The 24,060-nt window shown below is 44.1% G+C and overlaps 1 protein-coding gene and 1 long non-coding RNA gene across 2 annotated transcripts in view; one reads left to right on the top strand and one right to left on the bottom strand.

Moving 5' to 3' along the window:
* igf1ra (insulin-like growth factor 1a receptor) overlaps positions 1–20,547 on the bottom strand; it is a 78,461-nt gene extending 57,914 nt beyond the window's left edge. Inside the window, exons 1-2 of the mRNA XM_037105809.1 lie at positions 20,442–20,547; positions 10,011–10,574 (exon numbers count right to left, since the gene is read on the bottom strand). Coding sequence (XP_036961704.1) covers positions 10,011–10,574; positions 20,442–20,547 — 670 coding nt within the window. The remainder of the gene's footprint in view (positions 1–10,010; positions 10,575–20,441) is intronic.
* On the top strand, positions 19,838–23,518 carry LOC119023715. Its single transcript, XR_005076319.1, has 3 exons — positions 19,838–21,315; positions 21,772–21,982; positions 22,290–23,518. It is a non-coding gene; the product is annotated as an uncharacterized LOC119023715 (long non-coding RNA).
* Positions 23,519–24,060: the final 542 nt, after the last annotated feature.

The raw sequence follows: 24,060 nt of genomic DNA, 5'->3' as shown, positions 1-24,060 counted from the left end.
GGTGATGAGGGAAGCAGGGATTGACCCCGCAGCGTGTCATCGCTTTGAGAGACGTCGTGAGTAAAAACTGGTTTTGCATCCCGAAGAAGAAATACACAGAATTCAGCAGCTCATCTCCGGCACTTCACACACACATAGCTTTTTCTTCTCCAGGAGAAGCCATATTTCAAAGTTGAGAGCCATATTTCATCCTGGGCCACCCCGATGCTGACAAAGCACCAACTGGTGATTGCTGTGTTGGAGTGGCCCATTGAGGCGGCTGGCCAAGGAGCTGCCGGTCTGCCAAGAGAGCCGTGCCAAGAGGGCTGGAGAAGGCAGAGGAGCCCCAGCCACCTGTGCCCATTAGGCTGCGTGCTGACAACTGCACTAGGCCCTGGGGATCCCACCCAAACAAGCTGAGAGAGAGAGGAAGGGGAGGCACCAGACGAGGTCAAGGTCATTATTCCGTCATTGAGAGCACGAAAACGAATGACATCAGACAAGCCAGGCTGCTTTACGGATTGTTGACACTGAGAGTTATACGGGTTGAAGATTTGTAAAGCGCTGACACGATCAAAAGTTTGTTTGGGGCTTATATAACGTCAAACGTCATGCTGGCTAACAGCGAGCTCGAGGAAAAAGTGTTTGAGGGGGAAGTGTGCGGATGTCACACGCAATTCATCCATCTGTGTAATTCATGAGATTTCCTTCGTAATTTTTATGATGCTCCTTTCATCTCTTCATTGTGCACATGCTCACGAAAGGAACAGGCGGCAAAACACCGCTGGCACGCTGAGGCCTGCTTGATATATCTTTTATAGGTGGTGCACACACACACACACACGTTAGATCCATGACTCATCCGGAGCTAAGCTGCTCCAGGACACGATAACTGCTCTTTAGTTATTGTGAGTTAAGTTATCTATTCAAACTGTGTGAGTGTGTGTGTGTTTGTGTGTGTGTACCTGCCAGCTTATTTAGCACCAAACCCATTTCGTCACAAAGACGAATCCCAAATCGACACGCCCTTGGGAAGTGATCCGTTTTCAAAGAGACACACGCGTTTCAGCCATGGGTGGAGGGAAAGGTAGAGGAAGTGGATCGCATCTCCGTACCACACACACACACACACACACACACACACACACGACACGGGAAAGAAAATAGAGGAGCAGTGTTTCTGTGACCTCAGTGAACCTGACTAACTATTCTGGCAAAGCACGTACTGTCGTCTCTCTGCGGTATGCCAGCATACATCCTCACCTCTGCAGGAGAGATTTGTCAGCAGGAGATTTCTTTTTTTTTTTTTTTTCTCCCCCCCCAGTGGAATTAACCCGTGCTCTAAGAGCTTTACTTGCAGGCATGGCACATTATCTCCCAGGAAGCACTGCCAAGCCGGTCCAACAGTGAGTAAATGGCTGGTCTGGCCTTGCGCTACATAGAGGGATAGAGCCGGGGCAGACAGAGGCACAGCTCAGGCGCCAAGGGCAGGCACAAGCAGCAGGAGTGAGCACTCGTCTCTCTCACCTCTTTGAGAGGCGTCACTAAGAGGCGGAGACAGCCCCTCATCCTTCCTGCCATTTAGAGCAGAGCTGAGGGGAACCTACCACAGAGCCGGGGGGGCCCCACGGCTCTCCGAGAGGAAGTTATAGTATTCACGCAGATTTATGAATGAGTGGTGAGAGCAAAGGATGACTCACAGCTTCCGAGCAGTACAGCCAGAAGGCAGCACGCAGCCTATCACCAGAGGCGCTGGGTGGCTCAAATAGGCATCAAGCAGGCTGGGAACACTCCACACACTGGGCTGACACTTACACACACACGCATACACACACATAGACGAACACAGCAGGCAGCGTCACCGTGGGCACACGCAACCTGGGCATAAGATGAGGAAAATTTGTAAACGAGGAGGGATGGCACGTGAGGGACGGAGCGTATGTGTGTCAGTCAGTCTCTTTGGAGGCGAGCAGCATGACACACAGGTCCTATTTTGGTCAAATCAAGTCTATGAGAGGAAACCTAGGAAAAGAGGCCAATCTGTCAGTGCTTTGAGAGGAGTCCTTTGTAGGCCACAGAGGACAGGAGTCGGATAAACTCACAGCGCCGGCCATCAATGGACAATACGCCCTGCTGTTCATACATGGACAATAACACACTGTATAGTCATAGCCATCATGAATGAACTTTGCCAGCTCGCAATCAAACCGAAATTATGCAGAGAAAGACTCGGCTGTTGACATTAAAGGTTAGCAAAAGCGGTCGACACGTGTCTGTTCCACCATGCTCCGAGGCGAATACTGTATAATAGGTTGCAATTTCTGCGTTTTTGGAGGAACCCAAAATAAATTAAAGCGTGAGGCAAAATGAATTCCATTCTGACCAATCGCACTCGCCGCTCCTGCTCCAGGCCTCTCAAAAGTCCAAAGGCAACCAATAAAACCAATTGAGCAGAAAAGCTATTTGTAACCAAACACAGTTTTTTCCCTCCTCGCTTTAAGAGAACTCAGGTTCTGGGTACTCAGTGAAGAAGGTCTCTGTTTTTGGGCGAATGTACTCACGTTGGCTGCTAACAGTTCCCAAGCATGACATTTATGAATGTGACCTAGATGGAAGAAAATGTGGCAAAGGCCAGGAGAGGGAGGGAGGGATGGAGGGAGGGAGGGAGGGTGTAAGGATGTAGAATGTTCTGACACACACACACACATGGAAAAATCCCAAATCCACAGCAAATTATTACAAATATTACGCTGATAGATCTTTGATACAGGCACCCTTTAAACTCTTTCTTGACATGAATACACTTAGTCACGTTCTTGCCGGGTGTTAAATAAGCATATTCATACCACTACTGTATCTGTCAGTTAAATATATATTTGTATCTATCTAATATATGTCCAGCAGCCCCTTAGCTTAGTTTATCATAGCAAGGGGAAACAGCTCTGTCTGAACACTACAGCCTCTAAAGCTCAAGTTAAACTAAATTGTGGATTCATACCAATATTAGAGGCTGTTCTAACAATTTAATGTAAGAATGTCAATAAGCAAACCTCCACCACTGCCCAAATAGTCCCCCTTAAATTCAATCAAGCTTAATCCAATATCAAATAAAACGTTAAATCTGCTGAATTGGATCCGCATCAAATAATACTCACTCATAGATACCAGGCACCGAAATACACTTGATTTTTTTGCTCAAGATCCAAGTGAAAAAAGACATTCCTGGATTTTTCCCTTTAACTCGATACACGCCAGAAGTTAGTGGGGTCTATTCTGGGCTGAGACTCATCATCCGTTCAAGTTTTGTGGAAATATGTTCAGCATTTTTTCTGTCATCCTGCTGACAAAACCAACCAAACCAGGTGATGAAATAATTTCATTATGAAACTAGGCAGTTGTGATCGAATACGCTTGAAATGGTTTCAGAGCCGTACTTTAGTGTACTGCTTAGCGCTCAAACAAGGAAGTTTATGACAAGTTGGCCGCCATTTTGTGTCTAGCTGAATCCGAGGCTCACCTATCTCAAATGAACTAGTCAAACGAGGCCATGCTAAACAACTATGAATCGATATCTAAGATAAGATAAATACAGGCAAAGCTTTACTTATTTTCCACTAACTTACTGACGCACACTGACTTACAGCTGGAAATCAATAGTGTGGCAAATCAATAAGTGATGAAAAGCTCCTTGATGTTTCAACTGAGAGATTCTTTTCCTCAGAGATAGGCACCACAGCTCAAGGAGCAGCAGTAAAGGAATGACAACAGAAGCTGTTGTGTCTTCTCAGACACACAAACACACACACACAAAACCCTATTTACAACCTGTTGTGGCTTCGCTTGCCCCTGGACCACTGTTTAAAAAGACGTAAGCATGCGAGACCACAAAGAGAACCAAGGGCTGCCGTGAAGGGGGCTTTGTCCGACTTCTCTAATGTATTTATTTCAATGACACCATGGAGTTGTAACACTGTGAATCAATAGTCCCCCAGTCCTCCAGGGAAATAATAGAGACAAGGGCATGAACACACACACGGCGTCAGCGCAGCCAGAGTTAACCGAACAGGACGACTGTGTCTCACATGTTGAATGCCTCTTATGACTGTGAGGTGTTGAAACACTTCCCCACTTTCCCCCTTCTCCACGAACCTGTGGTGACCCGGTGAACAGAAAAGAAAATCTGAGCGCGGTACATTAGTGGAGAACATGACGGATGTGATTATTCCATCTGTAGTCTGGCGGTTGTGGGAGGGCAGGAATGAATGAGTCTGATCATGAGTGCCATCTCTTTGGCACTAACGCTGGCATGCTGCCTAAGCTTTGTACAAAATGGAGCAGAGCGCAGGCGAGCAGTTCATGCTGGGTGGAAACATCGGCTGCATGGGCACTGAGTCACGGCGCTGAGCGTGCCCCCAGGAAAGCACCGGACTGTCGGGACTGGAATTTGAGCCCTCTCTTCGCTTCCCGTCCCTTATAACCACAGGACTTTGATGAGCTTCAGAAAAAAAAAGCCATTAAATATTTAGAAGCTTCCTCGTATCTGCTGCTGGGATGTTGGTTAAATAAAAGCGACTGACAGGTGATCATAAGAGCATTGTCCGCCTTGGCGAACAACACCCTGAAACAAACCCATATCAGTATCAGCCCGGCTCCTTCCTATTGCCAACAAACAGTCACTGTACGACCCCTGCACATGTAGTCTGCACGTACAGCCTGTGCTGTGTATTTCCCCCCTCTTTATCCCCTCACAACTGCAATGACTAACCCAGCAGGAATTTCTACCTTATACACTTAAAGGGGCAGAAGCATTCCACAGGACTACACATACATGCCTTACACATCGAGTACCAATAGATCTAGCTCTTAGCCGGCAAAAACGGAGCATATTTTCTGTACAGTTCGATCTCGCGGGGGCTAAGAGGTTTGAGCGATGTGGCAGCTCCAGAAATTAATTCACAAAAGCCTCTGAGGGAACAGGAGGCTTTGTGTTCTGTTGTCTCTCCGTGCTAATCTACTTAATCAAAAGGTTATTAGCAGAAAATATTACTTAATCACAGGGCCAGGAAAACAAACAACTTTTTAGCCAAAGCCTGGTATTGCTTATCCTTAGGAGCCACAGACCTCATTTGTTGCTCCAAATCTATGATAAAATAAAATAATTTTTAAAAAAAACATCAATGAGCCTTTATTACCTTAATAAGTGTTTGTACCATTTTTGTAACTCTGTGATCGTATGCCATCTTGTCCAAGTCGGGAATAAAAAGACTGTAATCTAGTTAAATAAAAAGGATTGAACAAATTAATAAACTGTAGCTTTAATTTCAGAGTTGATCGAACATACACTGCTGCCATAAATAATAATAATATGCTTATTTGTACAGCACTTATCACAACCAGTGATACACAGTGCTTCACAACAAACAGTGAAATACACAGAAAGGTCAAAACTCGCAATGGATGCTTAAAAAAAAAAAAGCAGATTACGGGTAGATTCCTCCTGCTTTTTAAGAAAATGTGTCCTCTTCTCTGAAAAACAACTTCATGTATTTGCAAAAACCCTTTTTATAGACTCCTGTATTTTGTAGAAACCAGTGGGCCCGGGGCAGCAATGAGATATAAAAACATTGCTGGTTTTGGTTGATTCACAGGATTTGTTGACAATTGAAAAAAAAACATTTAGATTATTTTCAGCCTTATCCTGAGCCTTATCTCTTATCAACTCAAGCCTTATTAACTACATAAAATACATCACCGAGTAGAAATTGCACCAAAAAGAAAGCAGCAGAAAGAACAGAAATCTGCAGCTGCGGTCTAAAATGTTGTTTTCCCGTCTGAACCTGCTTACCCTACAGTTGTGTCCTCTAAAGGAAACTGTTTTCCCCTGCTGCGTGAAGTGGGCTTAGGTCAGAGCACTCAGACCAGAGATATCAAGTGGGTCTCTGGCAAGAAGGGAGTAAACATATTATCAAATGCTAAAGTCTCCCAGGCCGGTTGAGAGCTCTCCTGACTGCCAGGGGCTCTGAAATGCTTTTGCTCAGCTGCGCTTCTTCTGGGTTCAGTACAAGGACACAGGGCGCGCAGACCGTCTGCGGCCTCACAGGACAGCAAGTCTCCTTAAATGTCACCTTACACACCACTATAGCTCAGGCCCGAAAAATGCAAGCCGACACCGCGCCACTCTCGACCCAGCACATCTCAGTTTTGCTTTCTCACAAAGCGAAAGGCAGTCTAAGTACGTGGGCGTTTTGATTTGTTAAACATTCGCAGGCAAGCTTGACTTTTGACATTTATCTATCAACATCACACAAACAACACAGAGGACACGATGTTCCTTAAAATCAGACAACACAGGACGGTAAGGGGTCAGGAGACTAGACAAGAGTGCCTGCGAGGCCGAGAGCACTGTAAGTTAATATTCTATCACGTAAAGGAGACATGTGAGCTATGCGAGGACTGGCAAGTGTGAGAGTGCGTGCCTCCATGTGGAGCTATGAAGCCTAACCTGCCCTGGGACTGGGCATGAACGCCACAGCGTGCTTTCCTGCTCGTCCACCTAATTTTAAAAGCCTCCTGTCTATCTGGTTTTGGTTCGGCTCCAGGGCCAGAAGGCCAAGCCTGTGTGCTGCAAACACACAGCGACCTGAGGAGACTATTCGAAGCGGGCCAGACACTTTTTTTTTTTTTTTTCGGTCACGGGATCCCCTCAAAACTCAAAGCCAACAGCGGGGAGACGTCAAAGGATCCCGGGCCGGGCCAAATGAGCCAGTTGGCTGTGTGACCGCCGCAGTGATGAGAGAATGTCTCCGACAAGTAAACAGGGGAGAGATATCTGACAGCCGGAGCTGTTAACAGCCCCTGATAAGCCCTGCAGAAACGAGTGAGGTGAAAATAGAGGAGGAAACACTGACAAGGACAATCAGACGTGAAGTGCAGAACGCTGGTAGTGAGGAAGACAGACGAAGAGGGGAGAGCGGCGGAAAGGAAGGCGGGGAGGGAAACATGGGGGGGTTGGAGAAGGAGGGGGGCAAAAAGAGAGGGGGGAGTGACGGGCATTTTTCAACCCTTAGAGCACCGCGCTTTAGCGAGAGCTCGCCGTTCAAGCTCGTATACTTGACATTTGTCTGACATTTCCCCTCAGTGCCCCTCCTCCCGCAGTCAGGGCCTCTCTACGCATCGCTGCCCGCCACTAAAAAGCAACCCAGAACCTCTGCTCCAATCTGCACTTCCCTACACGGTCACTCCCACTCGCTCCCATCAAAGCCACGAGCACAGCATTCAACCTGGCTCGCTGTGTCCCGGCACTGGTATCCAACCACTGAGGACGACTCTAATCGGAAACATCCCCAAACTGTTGTGGGAAACAGTATCCAACAGTATCCAGTAGGTGGACAAACACGAGGAGTTATTGCTCCGCGAAGCGGCAGAACGCCAAGAAGGGTGAAGTTGTGTGCTAGGCAGACAGCACTCCCTCCCTCATGTAGTGTAATTAAAGAGGAGACCGGGCCGTATTGACTAGAAAACCACTGAATGCCCTTGAAGGAACATCTGTACTGGAGAAAAACAAGGCAATTACGCGGAGGGGTGGAGGGAGGAGAGAGGAATCTTAAACAGGAAGGAGGGAGGTAGACACATCAAGACACACAAGCCTTTCAAAAAAAAAAAAAAAAAAACACAAAGACAGGGTGAGATATGTTACCTGTGCATAAAAAAAAGATCTTGCAGGAATAATCTAAGCTTCACTCTGCCTCACTATTGCTTCAGTAACTCCTTTAGTTAGTTTGTTGGTTTTTTTTGTTTTTTTTCACAGCGCAGCCCCCCCGGAGCCTTTATCTGCAGCCTTGAGACCTCAAGGCCCTCTAGATGAATGCATTTACCCTGACCTCGGCCGGGGCCTCTGAGAGAAGGGTTCAAACAATACTGCTGCTCTGCCTCTCAAGTCCGACACTGCGAGAACAACAGAGGGTTTTCACCACAAAACGCCACACAGAATCTACTGTGGGAAGCACGGCCGTGACTCGAAGGTCGTCGCGGGCGATTGCACCTATCACAATGTAACTTTTTGTGGATAAAGAAAAAAAAAAACGCTCTGAACAAAGATATCCGGATAAAAACTGAAACTGTTTTCGGAATGTTATTCATAGAGCCAACATTCAATCTCGGCGCATCCGAGAAGTAAACAGAGGCACAACTATAAACACACGTAGCTTTTTCTATAGAAGTCGGACGCGGTCACAGGGAAAAGATGCAAGCTCGATTTCCACTATTTGTTCTGAGGGTCCTCGGGGTGGGGGTGGGGGTTGGAGGAGGGTGGTGTTTGAGACTCCCAACTGACCATGGGAGCTGCACACAGGTCTTCAATAGAGAAGGGCTGGACGGACATTTTCCCACCATTATTCCGCACAGATGAGAGGGCAGAGAAAAAGGCACGGAGCAGGAGTGCAGGACAAGTTTTTTTTCTCAAGCTGGAGATAATCCCTTTCACCATGAAAAAAACATGTATCTATTTATCTTTGAATTACTCCACTGAGTTATGGTACAGTATGCATAATGATGCCCAAGAGGGAGGCAAATACGAGAGAGGCCAGCTATGCAAAAATAAACAAATACGGAGAAGCAGCGCACAATGGCAAAGCTCTAACAACAGCACATAAACAACGCAAGTGAAGAGGCACAATGGCAGAAGGCCATAACGTGTCCAATCAGATCTCACGATATCCACACATGCACCAGTAACATCTAGGGTTTTCTTAACACCACGCATAATGAAATTTTAGCACCATTATTGCACTTCAGATCATTTAAAGATATGTTAATTGAGCTCCAGTGTTTTCAGGCTTTTTTTTACATTTTCAGTGATCACCGTTTCAACTGTTCAGACAGTTCATTGTGTGTTATTTCTAAGTCTCTGAAGGAATTTGTACCTCTGATAAAAATCAATGTCCCCTTTTGTATGTGAAGAATACTGTACGTGACCCTGTCGGCAACCTTGAAAAAAAAAAATATTCATAACTCTGCCCTCCGCACCCTTGGAGGGAAAAGTAAAAAAAATGAATAAATAAAATAATGAATAAAAAAAACAAGCATGGATGGCCTAAAGGAAATTTAGGAGTTTGATATCTTCAAAATAACTGCATGAAAAGCAACACGGACGAGAACACATGATTCCAGAAAAAAAGAAGAACAGTTGGATTTTTATGTCAGGGAGCAACAGAACATTTCCAGCAGAAGCCTTGTCAACAGTTCTGGCTTCATCTGTCTGTGTCAAACAGGCTGCGGGAGCGTGTAACACAGGCTTTAACTGCCTTCTACTGTAGTTTTGAAGCGGCACGAGACAGCTGATCTGCTTGTCCCAATTTCTAATAAAAAATCTGGGAGAGTGGCAACAAATACACATAACTGAATTAATGCAAATGTGCAGATCAAGTGGAATTTGATTCCAATACGTATAAATACATGACCCTGCTCTGAACCGTTTAAAAAAAAAAAAAATTCATGACCCCACCACTGGGCCGAGGATAAACAAGGATGACCCTCCCCCAGATTCTTCAACATACCCCTTTTCATAAATTGCAAAAAGTCCCTAAGGCAAATATTTAACTGACATGGTCCAGACAGGTAGACTAGCTCATTTCTTGGCAGGGCAACTTCAACCTCAACTGAGTATGCCTTTCTAATACCCAGTGCCCTATATTGCTGCCATCCTTCACTCCACAAATAGCCTGATCTAAAGACAAGGTCTCTATAATGAACAGAGAGGAAGTGTTTGCACTGGCCCTCGGACAATCCTGCAGCCCGACGGAAATGAAGGAAAAACACTGCGTAGATTCATGGGATTTGTTCGCCGGTGGAAGAAAAAAAAAAAAAAAACGTACAATTTCAGAGTGTTTACGAGACTGGAAACCACCCACCTAGATCAAAGTCACATCTGCCTTTACTGTACTCGTATCGCAAAACATAGCACAAACACTGCAGCTATTAAGCAGATAGTGTCTTTCTTGATGCCATCTGACGTTAAAATGAATTCAGGTTACCTTTCTGGCACTGGTTGGAGGTCCAGCAGCGGTAGTCGTACTTGTCGTTGAACGACGTGCTCTGACAAAGAGGGTTATCCTCCATGATGCCCGGGCAGACATTGCCACACTCCTTTGCCTTCTTATTCCCATTGATAACATTGTTCGTCCCAGCATCCATAATAAGGGACCAGTCCACCGAGTCCAGGTAGCAGAGCTCTGGGTTCTTTTCAATCCGCATGGCTCCCCTGGTGATGTTCCTCAGGTTGTACAGGCCGATGTCCTTCAGGCTGGTCATCTCGTAGATCACCAGGGCGTAGTTGTAGAAGAGATTGCGCCCCCGGATGACGCTCAAGTTGGGGAAAAGCATGCTGAGGCTGTCCAGGCCCGAGACGCGAAATAGCAGCAGGTAGTCGGTGATGACGGTCAGCTTTGGGAAGCTGAGGGAGCGGAAAAGCTCTTGGTGGACGTTGTTGGTCTTGTCGTTGATGAGGAGGATCTGCAGGTAGCCCTCCACCACCGTGCAGTTCTCCAGCCGCTTGAACTCACTGATATCATTTCGGATGTCGATGCTCGGACCACAGACTGAAAGACACAACGGGAGGACACATTAAAATGCATCTTTCATTCTCTTAATCCAGAAGCGTCAAATCAAAACACACAGTAACACAGCGATGCTACGTATAGATTAGCACGTAGATTACTTTTGCCAAAAGATTTTGATAATCTTCTTGAAGCATATAATCCTGTTCGTCAAGATGGTAAGGCTGGTGTATGGTCATACACACAAATAACACAGAGCTCTAAAAAAGACGGTGTCGTGCCGTGCTAGGACGCCATGTTTCTCCAACGGTATCAGAGACGTTAATGTTTGCTCTGCGTGTTCTCTCTGGCAGACATTATTTTAACAAGCGCAATATTACCATCAGGGTCAACTGAGGTGAAGACATTTTTTAATATAGAGGTGATCTCATGTCGAGCTTAACAAGCTGACGTGTCGGCACGCCTTCCGTGTCCATCATATCAAATACAAAACCAACAATCCTCTGCAATAGGTTGTGTCTGTCACCTCAGATAACTCCAGCGTTTGAATAAGCCCTGTGTTCGGAAAACAACACTTGAAACCAGTGCCTGCAGCGTTCTCCAGACACCACACACACACACACACACACACACACACACACATTAACAACAAAGGCGCCATTTATTATTGATGACGATCAACTCTGCCTCTAATCATGCCTATCAATTACGACACCTGGGAATTAATGATAGATGGTATTCTCATAATGTTTTTGCTCTCTGATGCAAATTGTTCCATGAGTCTGACTGTCAGATGCAATCTCACATCCCTGTCAAATGAGCTACGTGCCCACTGACAACACCCATCATCTTACTAATATGTTAATATGAACTCATTTTGAACTGTATGTTATTTGACACTATCTATAATATAAAAGCGGACATTTTTACAGTTGATCACACAATTGATCTGTTCGGTCAGGTTTGTATTCGTACCAGTTACGAGGGGTAAAATTTCAACCCTTTACACATGTGTACTTTTACTTTACTATGTTAAGCATCCATCCTCTGCTTTTCTTAGGCTACCATTTTAACCACTTAAGTTACTCAATTGCTTTTAGCCAGTTTAACAATTCTACCACTGTTTTAAGCTGACTATTACAGCCATTAATCCTTTACTTTTAGCTAACCGCTAACTATGATATTAATTTGTCCATTAAAATAACTTTTAGCTCCATTAGCAAAGTATTTTAACCATTTATTGGTTCATTTTCAGCTATCAATATTTCTAATTCTGGCTTAATCTAACCATTACTTTTAGCTAACTATAGCTTAAAGTAAGGGATCTAATCATCTCTTTTAACCATAAATCCCTTTTTTTCAGTTAACTAGCTTATTTTAACTAGCTTGCCCATAACTATTTAAACCCTAATTCTTACGTTTTTAGCTAACATGATCCACCATTCATACGTTACTTTTAGCAAAATATTTTAGCACTCTACCTTAACTATTTAACTATTTATACGATACCTTAAGCTAACTATATAACCACTATTCATTGGCTTCTACCTGACCTTTTTGACCATTTATAGCTTACATTGCTTTTAGCTAACTAATTTTACTAGCCATTACCTTCAGCTAATTTTTCAAGCAATTACATCAGTTTATTTACGACGTTTGGCTTTTCACCACTGAGTAATAGTAACATTAGCAATAACTTTTTTTTTTTACTGTTTAACAATTAAGTTTAGCATTGAGTTCAGACTTCCCTGCTTGCTTGTTTGCTGAGTAGTATCTCTGCGCCTCTCAATTGTAATACACGGTGTTCAGGTGTTACAGCTGACTCAATATGGATGTTTTTTTCTTTTTGTAATTTCCTACTCCACAATTGTCACTACCCACTGCTCGACTGTAACGACCAATAAGCTGTAAAGTTACTAACATAGATAAACCTATAAACTACCCAACAATGCACTGTGTTGGATATTCATGAAACAATAAATGAATTACCGAACTGGCATACACCGCAGATAACAGGTTGCATTTTATTTAGTACCGTCTAAAAGAAGGTTCAGCGGTCAGCACAGGAAATGCCTTGACATATGAGCTCCTTGGTTAAACCTGTTATGTTCTTACAGAGGCTTAGGACACCGACACAGCGAGCAAAACACCGCCACAGCGCCGGTCCAACGTGACAGACAGGCATGTTTTCAACAAGACTCTTTGATCCTTGTCAAAACATTAATCATGGCTGAGGGATAAAGCGAAGAGCTAAACTGTTTCTGGTCCCAAAATAAACGCCGCGCAACCAGATCTCTTTTTTTTCTGAAATGGCAAAAGCGGTTGTCGAAAAATCATCCAAAAATGTCATATGTGACCTTCTCTTTGGCTTGCATTCAACCATCTGATGTGTGTGTGTGTGTGAGTGTGCTCTCAAAGTGTCCCTGTGAGTAAATTAACTCCACTTCAGTAGAGACACAAAAAAAAACAAACAAAAAAAAAAAAGGGGGCCATGTTTGATATTCTTTGTTCGAACTATTCTGCCAAATATAGAAGCCGCATTGTTTACAGGGGGGATGAATGGGCTATATTTGCTGCTGTCGGGGTGTTTCACTTCTTCCCAAATTTAGAAACGGAAACGATTACTCCGGCAGAAAATAGTATTTGCTTTCCCCAATCAACACCAATGCCCCTGGGCTCCACTTGTGAGCCATCGAGCTGCATGTCTTCTTTGTTTCATTGAGAATTTTTTTTCTTCCAGCTTCTCCAGCAGCCGGAGAGAGAGGGGAGACAGGGGGGGAGGAGGGGTGGAGCCACTCAAATACAAAGACTAATTTGTTTGTTAGTAAAGAGAAACTCTAGGCCCCACTTCCTGATGAGGGCATTAATAAAATCAGGGGGCGTCTGGCCCTGAGAATGGAAGTGTGGGGGTGTTGGGAGGGAGGGGGGGGGTCGCAGAGAGATACTGTGGCGAGGGGGGGAGATAAGGTTTCTGCCAAGTGTAGCTATCTGAGAGCATCCTACTGGTGTTAAACCACGAGGAAAAATAAAAAAAAAAAAAGAAACCGCTAAACACATTAAATGTATTCCTGGGTCGCAAACGCCGAGCAGATCTTCCTGGGATTGATTTATACTCAAGTAACATCGGAGAAGAAAGGAGGAGGAATAGAGAGAAAGGGCTGGAGAATGAAAGAAAAGCCCTCTCTTTGTGATTCCCTTGTTCTACTCATTAGGCATGTTAAGTAGCAGGAATTCCAATCATTTCCTTGGGGAAAAAAAAAGAAAAAAGAATTGAGTAGGACGTCGCCTCAAAACTAAGCCTCCAGGCTTCTCCGATCCTCGCCGGTCGACCCAATGCATTGTGACAACGAGATGTGGATACCGGACACCCTATTTTAATTCACTGTTACGTAAACAGGAAGAAAGAAAAAACATTAAAAGCGCTGACAATAATGACCTAGGAGTGATGTGGATGTTTTAGCACCAGTGTCCACAGAGAGGGATAAGCCCGCATGCATGAGTCTGCCTCCCTCCTCCTCCTCCTCCTCCTCCTCCTCCTCCTCCCGCCTCTCTTTGCTCTTCACACTGCTGAGTAAACACACATATCTCCACGGCGTAATGGGATCCATCGGCTCATGTTTATGATTGATAAACCTTGCCCTGGCCTTCCACGGAAATGTCATCACACAAACAAACACACGCACGCACACACACCTGCGCACGCACGCACTCAAACATGACCCTGTGTGAGTCTGTCAAATTAATTCAAGGCTAATGGTCCCCGCGTACCTTCGCATAAACTCACGATTTCCGATTCAGTAAACAGGCGCCCCGCATAAATAAACTTCATCTCAGTTTCGGTTGACAGAAACATGAGATGGAGATCTGCACTTTCAGTCCGCATGTCGAGCTGTTTATGAAAAGGACACAGACTGAGCATTGTGGGAAAGCACATAATTGTATCCCTTTTTTCTCCCCCGACATCCGGCTGTAAACTCTGAGGAAGGTTATTAGGAAGATTCCTCCGGGTTGAAGATGTATAACAAGCAAGGCTGCAATAGTACGGAGCTCTGATTACTCTTTGATTATAATGTGAAATGGAAAAAAAAAGCAAATAAATGATCACAGTGGAGCAGGTATGTGTTTTTTTCTACTGGAAAAATCCATTAAAACACTTTCTGACATGTTAAGCTCTGAAAATGAATAAGTTACATTTGTATTCTCTATCATTGACAGAGCTCGACCCCTTTCTGTGGACTTTGCTTACTAGTTGATAATTCTTGAACATTTTTCCAAATAAAAAACATTTCAAACAAATATAAATCATATTCATATTCATATTCATGAGTATAATTATAGATGTCGTATTTTGAGTATTTGTTATCCAAAAGAGATGTATATAAAAAATGATGATGTGACTTCAGCTGGAGTCTGTACCAAACAAGCATGTTCAAAACCACAACGCTGCTCAGTCGTAACGGAGTGTTGTTGACACATTTTTACTAAAACCAAAAGAAATTCCGGATTTGGATATTACACCATATTTCGGTCAATTATTTGGCTGCCGGCCATGGCTAAAATATAATATCTCGGTTTGGCTGTCATCCTCCTTAAACAATACATCAGAGCCGGTTTTTATGTACTGAGAAATCCTGATTGTTATCAAAGTGTTGAAAGATATATTCTTGATTGGATTTTCCAATTTAAGGCGATTGAAAAAGCATCTACTTTAATGTATGAAAGGTGCACACGGATAGACAAGTGTGACACAGCAAGTAATTCAAACACAAAAACTATTAGCCAAGCGTCACGTTTGCAGTCATTCTTCATTTTGAGCCGTAATGACCGGCTTCAGCATCAAAACGTTTCCACTCGACTCTGGTTGTAGCTGAGGCCGCCGAGGGAGCTGGTCACCGCGCGGTCATATCCCCTCACACCTGCCACATCAACTGGCTCTAATCCCCGGCATACTGGAAGTCATCTGACCAGCGGTCTGGTGGGCCACTTCCCCTCAGTGGACCTTACTTCAAACACCGTGGCTCAGATATCACCAAAACCCCAAACAGTAACACGACACTCCCCCTCCGTCAGGACAACTCTCACACAATGAATCCCCCTCTCCCAAAAAAGGCCAGGAGGGAACATACTCCACGTCTATACACACGCTATTTAACCCGATCACTATAAACTACCACAATATCTTTAGTGTATCTGTAACAGGGCGAGCAGTGACGGGTTTTCATGAAATGGTTCGTTCGATAAAGGGTTAACGTCCTACAGGAAACGTACAAAATGAGAGAAGGAAAACTGAGGGGACTTTATTAGAGTTTAAATTCAAATGGTGATGAATTTATTACTTTCATTTGTACGTGGTAGAATAATAAAAAATAAATAAATTCTGCTTTGGAGTCACCCCAAAACTATGTTTTTGTAAAACCACTTGCGATTCAGCTGCCAGTGTGCAGAAACACGAGTCTCTGTGAGATTCACTCCATGCGAGGAGCTGAAAGGATTAGTCGAGCGAGAAAACTAATTGCAACTCTTTTGGTAATCTATTAATAGTTTCGGTCATTTTTCCAAGCGAAAATGTCAAACAGCTGCTGTAGAATGTAAGGATTTGCTGCTTTTATTTGGCATTTATAACATTAAATATCCAATGAAGAGCGTTTGGCTGTTGCACTGCTGGACAGCCTCTGGAAATCTGGAATCTCTGACGAGCATTTTTCACAATTCTGACATTTTATAGACCAAACAATTTATCGAGTAATTGTGAAAATGTTCGGCAGATGAATCCATAATGGACATAATCGTCAGTTGCCGCCCTAGTTTATAGCTTCTCTATAAAATCCGTAGAAGAAAAAGCACAATTTTAGGTGCTGATTGTGAGGTTTAACATCAGATTTAACAGGATACCAGAGGAAAAAAATTGGCCTCCTGCCTTCAATGACAGTTAAGACAGGTCACAAATCACAAATTAAACCAAGTCACGCCTGGAACAGTGTACGCTTCTGAAAAACACCTCTGAGAATAATCTTTCACTGGAGAAATTCTCCACTCAGGTCTGATCCGCGTCCAGGTCTTGACGAACAGCTTTTAACTTATACGGCGAGGGGGGCATCCATTAAAAGAGCTAGCATTCGCAATCATCTCACAAATTGTACGATACTCCACGGGCCATTAAACAGGCGGCCCGCGATGATGTATGTGCGGCTGGCCGGGGTATGCATTTGAGCAAATCCAATGACGGGCCACTTGAAATAAAGTGTTTAATTAAGCATTGGAAACCTCAGCTGGCAGCCCGGAGGAGCTGCAGGACAGCATTTGACTGCACTCTCGCAAACTAGCCCAGTGACACACTTTCACATCCTTACACAGGGGCACGCCACTGACTCAGGCTGTCACGCTGAGCCCTGCTGCAGTACACACACACACACACACACACACATTGAGAGAGCTGCTCAATAAATGCATGGCAAACACACTCGCACACACACATACACACACCATAGGGCTGTGAACACTCGCGACACTTCCTCACTGTGGGTGAGACAAGACATTCCTGCATCCAGCCGAGCCGGTAGTGGGGGAAGGGGGAATGCATGGAGGGGAGGAGGAGGGGGGGCGGGGGGGGTGGGGGTGGATGTAACCGTGTAGGGCCGGTCACAAGATGGAGTGGGGCACCTTGGAGTAGAGTGACAGCAGTCATGGCTGAGCCACTTGCTCCATCACGACAAGGTGAGCTGTACTGCAACGTGCCGTGCCCCCAGAGGGGGGGAAGGCAGGAGGGGGGACGCCTGTCAAACACAATGCTCGCTGACGTTTGATTATTTAAGCCGCCATTCAAGTTTTCCGGAGCAACATGTCCCTTCATAAATAACTGAGCAGGAACACCGGCGTGGCCTCATGGAACGGGACAGAGGGGGCCTGTACTCAAACGAACCCCAGCGCCAGTGTTGTTGGTGACCTATCTATTTATAACCCGGAATAGTAGCGGTGCCAAGTGATGAAGTTGAGCGCATCGGTCTACGCAGGAGACCGCTCCGTGTGAACGGCGAGAGCCAATAAAACAGTCCACAAACTCTCCACTCTTCCAATCAACAAAACCAAGTCTGTTTCTCTTGCAAGTGTATTTTTGCACATTCTATTTCCAAACACCGAAGTCTGTATCTCCCTCGCTCTCTCTCTCTCTCTCTCTCTCTCCCTTTTGGAGACTTGTTTGCTGCATGCTTGGAAGCCGTGGCACGGAAAGTTTACCGCGGTGCGGAGTTAAAAAGCGAGCTTAATTACGTTTTATTGGTGCGGACAGATTATCAAAAACGAACAGAGCAACAACAACAACAACAACAACAACAAAAAATAGTTCTCAACCCCTAATGGAGCTCTGGGATATTTGTGATTTTCCACTAAGTGATGAGAGGAGCTGGAAATTCTGACCCTCCAGAGCCCCTCAGCAAAGTAAACATCATCCAGCAAGTGATAAACCGGTGAGACACCCATCCCCGTCTCAATATTCAGCGCCGTCTTTGTCTGTGAACTCTTTGTTCTGGAAGGCCTGATGTATTATACAACACAAGAGCGTCAAGATCTGAGAGCAGCCTCTTACCTCTCAAGCCCCCCCAGCTGTGTCTCATGGGTGTCACCGGCTCGGGAGGGTGCGAGACGGGCACCCTCCACAAAATTTTTTTTAAAAAAAAGTGTTTGAATGTTAATAGCAGTCAGTCTGCTTGTCTCCTTCACATGTCAACATATCATCTCAGGGAAATCTATAAATTAGCAAAGTGGAAGTGACGTAAAAAAAAAAAAAAAAAAGCCTGAACACACACACGTCCACGAGCAAATTATTAAGTCAATCATCAGATACACAACAACATCATTTGTGCTAAAAGCAGAGGGATGTACCGGGAGAAGTCAAACAATGGTGAACTTCTGGTGTGTGACTTGTCAAATGAACACAAGAAGGGTCTCAAATGTCAACTCGGATGTTGTTTTACAGGTGAACTCAGCTAAAGGAAATGTTGATTACTAACAGAAATGCAGCCACAGGAACAAAGAACAGTGTTGTCTGGTTACGTAAAAACTTTGTCCCTGTTTCAACTTAGGAAACTTTATATTTAGCGCGCACACACACACACAAACACACACAGGAAAATAACGTGATAAGTTAAGTTAAGTTCTCGGAGAAAGAGCAGGAATCTGCGAAATCATCTCTGTAATCAAATTTAGTGAGTCGGCCTCAAGAGGCTGCTTTTAGACAAAAGCTATTTTTCTTTTTTAGCGAGGCGCCGATGAAAAGCCTCATCCTGCAAGTCATCACCGAGCAGCTACAGGAACAAATCTCACAGCGACCGGTGAGTTGACGCAACCCTCGTTTACCACCATTCATTCCCGGTCGTTCTGTGTGAAAGCTTGAAAGCAGCAGCAATTCCGGTCGCTTCAGAGGGAAAACGTTGGACAACTTTTAGTGTGCTCTCCGTTGCATTTATGAGACAACAACTGTCAGATGAGCACTTTGAAAACAGAGCCTGAATTCTACAAGAGATGATCGATTAAAGCTTGTCACTGGCGTTGCGAGCATCTCTGGAGCCGATACCTAGGAGCAAAATATCAATTCCAGTATCCATACATCAGCCAACACACACATTGTATTATTTTTTTGGCTGAGATCGCTCAAATGTAGTTATCGAACACTTATTTACAAACATTTTACAGTTCAACAATAAACTGTATGCTCTAATATGACGTCACTGCACTGACACAATAAACTTTTCTGTTAATTTGATGATTACAAATGAACCCGAGCATCTTTTTTCTACATTAGAACTTCTGAAGTGACATTTTTAACATCACCGCATACCGGAAACACACTGACAGCCAATACTGATATATATCCACTATAGGCCAGTGTCAGCCAGCTGTCACATCCGCCTGGCTCTGGCTGCTCGGACATGTCAAACACTGGATAGGAAAATGCTTTCAAGAGAAATTGAAGCTGTGGAAATGGAAAACAATAAAACCTCGCCTCCTCCTTCCACAAGGTTCATCTGTTGCCTTCATATTCTGACACTTTGTCTTTAGGTTTTTACACGTTTCATACACACAAAAAGAGGTTTGTATTGTCTCATCAGTGTGACAAAACGTGATGTTCAGACTGAACTGCACCTAAACTCAGGTGCTCCTGTGTTTCTACGGGCTCGCGTTCATTAACACCACGTAGCCTCCACAGAGGAAACTCTGCCAGAGATATCACCTCCCTCGACAGTAAATACATTTTTGTTCCCTCACGGTGAACGTTAATGTTGATTCTGGGCTTTCACCCCCACAGTTTGTGCGTCTTTGGCCTTTTTTTTTTTTTTTTTTTTTTTTAAAGAAGCAAATGGGTTTGTCTGATTCAGCCTGTTCATGCGCAGCGGCGCCACACCACGAAATGCAAAATGGCCACATGGTCGTAGTAACCTTCAGCTCCGGTCCCTGGATTCATCCTCTGCTGGGTTGTTTTTTGTTTTTTTTCCCCCCCAGCCTGTCCAACGTGGACACCGTGGAGACATGTGCGTGTCTCTCTGTGTCCATGTGAACTAAAGTGCTTCATCAAACGAGGCGATGTTGAGCCGTGTAAGGAACATTTCTTTTGCGTAATTGCGTTGAGCCCGTGACGGCAGAGCTGCTGCCACATGGTCTCCAGCTAATACAGAAGTGAAAAGGCTCAGCTCGGTTTGGTGTATTGAGTAACAACACTCAGTCCTGATATGTATATTTTTCTGTTAAAAAAAAAAAACGTATTCCTCTTATTTTTAATTTGAATTAATCTGAATTTTAACGTTATTCTTAACGTACATCCTGACAAGATGTCAAAAAAAGGGAAATTACGCGTTCACCGTTTTACCAATATTCTTAAGAAAAATTTTAATTATGAAAACAAAAACAAATACTCACTTTCTCCATTCGTGGACCAGATGCAGAGAGTGAAGACAGACAGCATCAGACCCCAAAACAAGGTCGGGCTACCCATCAGTGTGTCAGATCTCATGTTCCTTAACATCAAAAGAAAAAAAGATAATAATCCAAAAAAAGGAGAAAAAGAAAAACAGGCTGGGACGAAATAGAAAATAAAATAAAAGCGTCCTTTAAAAAAACAACCACCTCTGTGATATTAGAAAGAGTGTCTTCAGCCCAGGTTGCCTGCAAAATGTGCCTGTCTGCTTAAAAAAAAACAACAACATATAAATAAATCTGGAGACAGGAGCACAAAAAAATTAAAAAATTAAAAAAATACTAAAACAGTCTGCTATTTTTGCCAATCGCAGGACACTCTGACGTCGGCTGGTATGGCACACGAGCCAGTGATTTTACTGGATAAATGATGGTAATCCCCATCTTCAGTCTCCATCTCTTCAAAAAAAAAAAAAAAACTACTAAAAAAAAAAAACAGCAGTCGCGCGTACAAGTGCGATCGGTGCCCTGGAAGGCTAAAAAAAACAACAACAACAAAAAACAAACAAGAAACAAATGTCAGAGCACAAATGTTATCCTCAGCCTTATAGCGACATCATAAATTAACGCCAGCGTCGCTCTGGAGAATTCCCCCGTGTTGAATGACTGCGTGCGATGAGGAGGAGGAGGAGGAGGAGGAGGAGTGGGGGCAGAAAACACGTCCAGATCCACAGGGGTGGTGGCTGAGCAAGGCTTGGAAAATGAATGAAAAACCTCCTTTTTCTCCCCGTTTTCTTTTTCACCCCCTACGCCGTTCAGTCACCACCGGCTTCTCCTCTGTCGCTCCTACAGCAAAGCAGCTCGCTCCCGGCCTGCGGTGAGAAGTCGCCTTTTTTTATTTTTTTTTTTTCTCCCCCCCTCCTCCCGTATTATATTTTTCTCTTAAAGGAAAGAAACGAAAAAAAAAAAAAAAAAGCTCCCAGATCCTTTCGGCTCCGACTTGATATCTCCGCCGTCAAGTCGGGATTTTGCAGCGGCGGAGAGAAAAAGGCACCAGACTTGTGCCACGCAGGAGAATGGGTCTCCACAGCGAGACGACCTCGGCGAGGGTGGGAGGGAGAGAGAGAGAGAGAGAGAGAGAGAGGAAGAGAGAGAATATGTTTGCCCCCCCTTTTTTCTTTTTTTTTTTACGAGTGTTTCTTGTTTTTATCCTCATAAAACCTCCCCCTCCCCTCCCTAAAAGAAAGCAGAGAAGAGCGGAGGGTGGGAGTGAAAAATGTTTTTAAAAAATGAGAATAAAAAAACGTCCCGTTGCGTGTGTTTTTATATCCAGAGGCTCTGAGCTCCTCGGTGGACGCAGGCTGTGTCGGGTCTCCGCTCCTCCGTGAATCTCTGCTGTAAACAAGAGTCGGCTCCTCTCACTCAGAAACACACAGCGCTACGGATAAGGTGGCCGGGAGCGGGCTGGAAATCCCGGAGTGGATTTAGAACCTGGCGCTTGGGAGCACGGGCTTACCCCCAAACTTGGGTGTCCATTAATGCCTGTAAGGGTTTTTTGTTTGTTTTGTTTTTTTTAAGAGATGTGCTTGACTTAAACTTGAAGGATGAGTTCACCCCCAAACAATCATCATCCTCTTCTTTCATCATCAATTCGTCTTTATCTGATCATCAAGCCGGGGGGAAGTTTCTTGTGCGTATTGTTCTGCTGTTTTTCTCTCTGTTGGTATTTTATGTTATTGTCGATCCTGTATTTTTTTCTGTTTCTCATCATATTTCTATTCTGTATCTTTTTATCGTACAGACCACAGCAAATTCGACAATTCTGATACTGAGTCTACTTTTATATTTTAGGGCATTTGTGGCGGCCATGCGAGGTCCCGACCAGCGCATCAGGAGCAGCACTTTTGGGGGTTCGGTATCTGGCCCGAGGACGCTTCGACATGCAGAAAAGGGGAACTGAACTGGCGACCTTCAAGAACAAGACGCTGGCTCCACCTCCTGAGCCACAGCCGCCCAATTCTGACTCTGATTCTTATTCGTAGTCCACAAAACATTTCTGGAGCCTCACAACAAAGCGTTGTGGTAGCATTCTCTGAAACAACAGAAGTAAATGGGGACTTGTAAAAAAAAAAATAAAAAAAAAACACATCCAGTGGAATCCAATTCTCCGGAAGTCTCGAGGTCCCAAATTGATTTGAAAAGGAAGTTATTAACATACTTGAGTAGCAGTCGAGCTTATAGCATCATTTTTAGCATTACGCCTGACAGGGTTAAAGGTGCGCTGTGTAGTTGTGGAGGAGAAATTCAAACTCACTATTTTCATGAGGTAATAATACAAACAGAAGCATTTATTTTTTTCCACATCTGAATAAACAAGCTGTTCTCAGATTAAAATTAAGTCCACAGAAGACTGTTGGAAGCTAAATCAGCCAATGACAATCTCTCTCCTCTGATTCAAATTTCCTCCCCAAAACTACATACTGCACCTTTAAAACAAGTCCCCCATCTGCTGCAGCTGTTTTCGGAGAGAATGCTTTTGAATGCCGCCGTTCTGCTGTGAAGCTCCAGGAAAACGTTCCGTGTGCCGCGAAACTTCACCCGACTCTCCATCAGCATGACGGGGGACGTTGTTAATGATGGGATTTTCATTTTGGGGTGGGTTTATCCTTTAATCTGTTCTGTATCTGATTAAAATAACTTCATTCAAGCTTTGGCTCGGATGCAGCAGTAATCAGATGAATAAATAGCTCTTGAACTGAAGCGCTCAAACTTCGTCCAACAGGTCTCAAACATCCTTTAAGGCATCACACCCAAAAAAAACAGCGACCTGAGGCAATCACTGGGGAGTTAGGTGCACTTTTTAAACTGACTCATCCGGCTAATTATTATTATTATTTTTTTTTTTTACTTTGCAGACATATCCAAATGAAGTTCTTACATCATTAATATTTTAGTTTATGGTGCATTTGATTGAATTATCGACGACTATGTGACAAATCTGTGGCATTTGAATGCTGTTTGGTTTCTGTAGCTCTTTAAAAAATTAAGTGTCGAGGAAACATAACGTGTCTCTGGTTTTTTTTCTTGTCAGTACTCAATCCTACAAAATGGTCTAGACTTCCAGGACTCAGAGGTGTGGCTTGTTCAGATGTATTTGTCTTGGTTAAACACGGGGAGATGATACACCCTGTCCCACTGAGTGAAATATAACTCTGTCGGGGAGGGGGGAGGGCAAAAAAATGCATCAGCTATCGTCTGTGTCCAGATGACGCCACCTGAGAAATGAAATTCTTCCTAGTTTTTGTTCACAGTTGACCGAACAGCTTTGTCTCCTACAGAGGTAAATGATTACATCGCTTACAAAGAATGTGAGAGTTCGACTGACTTCGGTCTGTTGTCCACATTCAGTGTTACTCATCATCCTTTAAAATGAGATCCATTTGTTTTTTTATGTAAATAAATTTAAAAAAAGCACTTGCAAGCTCATCGAGAAATGAAAATGAGTTGGATTTGTAGAGAAGTAAACAAGGTAAGACAGTATTCTTTTAGAGTTAAGCAGGTAACATGGAAAGAGGTGAAGAGGCAACACATGGAGTTACAAATCCTTTGAATTTTCTCTCTC

The sequence above is a fragment of the Acanthopagrus latus genome, chromosome 8 (genome assembly GCF_904848185.1).
Source record: "Acanthopagrus latus isolate v.2019 chromosome 8, fAcaLat1.1, whole genome shotgun sequence".
Classification (NCBI taxonomy): Eukaryota; Metazoa; Chordata; class Actinopteri; order Spariformes; family Sparidae; genus Acanthopagrus; species Acanthopagrus latus.
Note: the sequence above shows the minus strand (reverse complement) of the source record. Positions and strands in the feature narration are given on the sequence as shown.